Source organism: Apis dorsata, unplaced genomic scaffold, assembly GCF_000469605.1.
Source record: "Apis dorsata unplaced genomic scaffold, Apis dorsata 1.3 scaffold_52, whole genome shotgun sequence".
Lineage (NCBI taxonomy): Eukaryota > Metazoa > Arthropoda > Insecta > Hymenoptera > Apidae > Apis > Apis dorsata.
In genome coordinates this window covers 654,989-659,638 of record NW_006263353.1, presented here as the reverse complement: position 1 = coordinate 659,638, position 4,650 = coordinate 654,989, and the positions used below count along the sequence as shown (strand labels likewise).

At 22.4% G+C, this 4,650-nt stretch overlaps 1 protein-coding gene across 5 annotated transcripts in view; it reads right to left on the bottom strand.

Moving 5' to 3' along the window:
• LOC102678196 (ras-related protein Rab-32) overlaps nt 1-4,650 on the bottom strand; it is a 54,233-nt gene that overhangs the window by 9,197 nt on the left and 40,386 nt on the right. Inside the window, exon 2 of one of the 5 annotated variants that reach the window (XM_031515017.1) lies at nt 905-1,464. The exons of the other annotated variants lie outside the window; for them this stretch is intronic. Within the exon in view, the coding sequence (XP_031370877.1) occupies nt 905-964 (60 nt within the window). The 5' untranslated portion in view covers nt 965-1,464. The remainder of the gene's footprint in view (nt 1-904; nt 1,465-4,650) is intronic. 5 annotated transcript variants of the gene reach the window in all.

The following is a 4,650-nucleotide window of genomic DNA, read 5'->3' as shown; positions in this document are numbered from 1 at the left end:
AAAATAAAATATAAATTTTTATGAAATAAATAAAATTTTTAAATTAAATTTTTAAAAATATAAAATTATATATATTATAATTTTTAAAAAAATAAAATTATCAAAAAACAAAAATAGAATAAAACAATTCAAAATAGACCAGAAAAAAGCTTAAAAAAAAATGTCAAAGAAATAAGAAAATAAATTAAAAAAAAAGCCAAAAATACCCAAAAACATTCAATGCAATAAATCATTCAAATATAAAGAGAAGAAAATAAGAGCAGTCTTTTCTATTAAAATAATACCCTATCAAAAAAAAATAATAAATAAATAAATAATAAAACTATATAATAAATAATCAATTAATAGTTAAATAGTAATAGAGATAAGTTGAAATTTGATTTTTAATTTCGTAAAAATTCGTGAATTCGAAACTTTCGAAACTCAAAACACTTAATTTTTTTTTTCTATTTTTTCTTTAAAAAAAAAATATGAATATTACTATTTTATCAAAATCTAAAATTTTAATAAATTCTGATTTTTAAAATTTTTCAAAACTCAAATTCATAGAGAGGAAATAGTAACAATTTTTATTTTTATCCACAAAGATAAAAATGAACCAATAATCTTAAATTCAATTGAATTATTATCAGTTTTAAATAAAAAATAAATTTATTCATCTCAAAAATTACTCCCACTAATAACAAATTACGACAAATTGTACAAATTATATTTTTCATCTAAATTTCTTCATCTCAAATTTCAAAAGTATCAAAAAATTTTGAGGTTTCGCAAAAAACGTTCTTTTTTAAATTTCAAAATACTTTTTTTTGACATTTCGAATTTTCACATTCCTATTAAAAATGTATTCCAACAGAGGAGAGCCAAAAAAAAGAAAAGTTAGGGTGAGCAATTGGTTCCTCACCATGCTCTCCTGGTTGACCTTGCTCTTCTCCATCGTGCTGTCGGCCATCATAGGCCCCATGCTGGCCACGTAATTATCGCGCTGCCTCTCGTAACTCTCCGTGTAATCCTCCTCAATACCAGCCAGATAACCAATCCCTGTTTCCTCGTCGAATGTCCCCTCAAACGTGGAAAAGGTGTCGAACTTTTTCACGCTAATATGCCTGGCTTTCTTCTTCGTCTTATTCTGTTCTACACGGTTTTTCTCCTCTTCCGACGTTTTGTTTTCGTCGTCGATAGTAATAGCGATCACCGTCTCGCCGGAATCCGTGTTCTGAGTAGTCTCGAACAAACGGCGTTGAAAAATTGCGCGTTTCTCTTCCAATAACGATAACTTCCGCCTAACTTCATGGACCGAGGATTTAGATATACTTGACTCTGATTCGGATTTCGTGTTCAATTTGGGTTTCTTAGTAGGCTCGTTCGAGGTTGGTCTCGCCTTTTGTTCCGACCATTTTGAAATTGCATACGGAAGCGTCGAGCTGCACCGCGCTTCCGGTCGAGGTGACTTCTGCTCGGAATCTGCGCATGCACCAGATAACGATACCAGGTTCATTCGACGAATTCGGAAGGGATTCAATGTTGAGTTGAAGTAGTGGAATAATAATGATGTTTGAAATTTAGCATGTTTGGATTCAGTTTAATAAGGATGGTGGATGTTAAATTAGAATTCAATAAGTTTAGTAAATGCAGATGGATGGGTTATAATGATGATGAATTAATTAAATTCATTTAATAAAACATAATAGAAATATAATATAAATAATTTTAAATAATATAATATAATATAATAATTTTAAATAATTATAATATAATATAATAATTTGAAAAGGTGATGGATATTAAAATTGTATTGAATGAAAATGCAAATAGAGGATTTAAAATGATAATGCACGAAAAATTGGAATTGAATAATTGAGTTAAATTAAGAAAATATAAGTAGATGGCGGGAAAGAATTGTGAAATTTTAAGTTAGAATTGAATTAAATAAAATATAATGAAAATGCAAATAAAGGGTGAATTTATAAAGGTGAATTAAATGAGATAATTTGAAGTGAGCAAGTTTTAAATAAGTGATAAAGAACAGGTTAAAGTTGAATAATTAAATTCTGTAATTTCTTAAATATTTTAATATTAAAAATAAAATTTATTAGTAATTTAATTAATCAAATGAATAGATAATTTAAAATAGTTGAAATGAAGATGGACTTGAATTGATAGACTTGAAAAGATTGTTATAACTGTATATAATATAATAATATATAACAATAATATATAACAATAATATAGTAATATAACAATTGAATAAATTAAGTAAGTTTTATTCATTGATTTATTTTAAAATTTTAAAATAAAGTTGAAAAATAATTTTATTAATATAAAGGAAAAGTGAAATTTTTAAATTTAATAGTGTTATTATTTTAGAAAATTTGGTTTGAATTATAAAATGCAATTAGAAATTATGTATTCATTCTGGAAAATTAAATGCTTAAATCAATTAAAAGAATATTATTATTTATTAATTAAATTTAAACATATATTATATTATATTGTGTAACTGATAGATAATTCGTTTAATAATACAGTTATTATCTAGATGTTATTTAATTGAATTAATTAAGATATTTATAAAACTAAAAAAAATTAGATAACGAATCCTATTAAAATTAAATCCTACTTGAAGTTGAGCAGCTAAGTTAAAGCTTAATTATCCTTGACATAATTAGTGATTTATTGGATGAAACCATTGACAGAAATGTTAACAATATTAAATAAGTGATATGGTAAATTAAATAATTAAACAAGTAAATAAATAAAATTCCAAAAAAAAAAAATATAATTTGTACTGTCTTTTTTTTAGACAGAGTAAGATAACAAAAATAATAAATTTTCATTTCTGAATTTAAATTATTAATTGCATTTTTATGTATTTTAGGAAATATTAATATTATCGAAAATGATTTTATTTACGAATAACTATATTCATATATTATAGGGAAAAATATAATTCTAAGCTATTAAGAATATCTGTTTATTGCATTATATTCCTTAGTTACACAGAAATTAATCATTACACAAATAATATAAAAAATTATGATTGTTGTTTAATAACAGTTAATAATATTATTTAATAACAGTTGTTCTGAATTCTCGATGAAATAAATTGTTTCCTATTATGTATTTTATTCATTTATTTACATAGGAAAATTATTTTTCAATACAAAAAAATAATACAAAAAAAGTAATATCAAAATAAAATAATTAATTCAATATGTTTTTCGTAATAAAATAATGCAAATAATACATATAATTATCAATATAAATTATTTTGAATTAAAAAAAGTAAATTTCAATGTATCATTAATAGTAATAAACTAATTAATGACACATAAGTCTTTTAAATAAAAATTCATTCATTTCTTTTAAATAAGAATTCATAATTCATTAACTTATCTATTTTATTTTTTTTTTTAAACTTAGGTAGTAAAAATCAAGTTTCAAAGTATCAATTTTGTCTTTAAAATTTTTTAATCTTAAATTGAAAACAGTCGTTCAATGGAAAAAATATAAAAATAAAATTTCAAAATACTTCAAAAGTTTTTAAATATTTCTTTAATCAAATATCAAAATAGATGCCAACAAAAGAATTCAAGATTTTCAAGAAAATATAACTAATCTAATGTTAATCCAATCACTAATCAATAGAATCAATAAAATTAATCCAACCACCACAAGCCAAAGAAACCTCAATACACTAAAACAATACTCTTTCATACTCTTTTATTATATAAGTAGATTCTGTCATTCAGAAACTAACTTATTTTAATTCAAATTCTCGTTCAATGTAATTGATAATTCCAGATCATAAATCAAATACCAAAAGAAAACTCAAAATCATAATAATTAATAATTTAAGTCATCAATTAGAACATAATTGAAGATTCCAAATCATCAATGAAATAGTTACTGATAATCAAAAATTATCAGTCAAAATATAATTGAAGACTTTAAATCATCCATCATGAAAATTCTAAATTGATAATTGACAAATTATGAATCAGAATATGACTGATAATCCTAAATTATAAAAAATATTAGAATTTCAATTATTATATATAGTTTAATAGCAACTTAAAATCTTAAATCATTAATTAGAAAATATCCAAATATATTAAATTATCAGTTATACATATAACAATTGAAAACTCTAAGATTCAAATAAAATCAATTCAAAATCATTAATCAAATGGCAATTGATGATTCTAAATCGTTAATAAGAAGATAAGTAAGATCAAATTATACATATAATAATTGAAGATTCCAAATTATCAATCAAATCAGTTATAACAATTGATCACTTCAAATTATTATAATATAAGTGAAGATTTCAAATTATTAACAAATAACAATTAAAATAACAACTCAAAATCGTCATTTAAATAACAACTAATAATTCAAAATCACTAAATAAAAAATAAATGAAGACACCAAATCATCAATAATAATTAAAGACCTCAAATTATCAATCAATATATTAAATTCCTAAATTATCAGTTAATAACAATTGACAATTTAAAATCATCAATTAGAACATAATTGAAAATCAATCAAAAAGCATTAAATTATTCCTATTTTATCACATCCATCTAGAGCCAGAAGAAAGAAAAGTTGCAAAACAAAATAGAATGGAAGTAGAAAAGGGGAGAA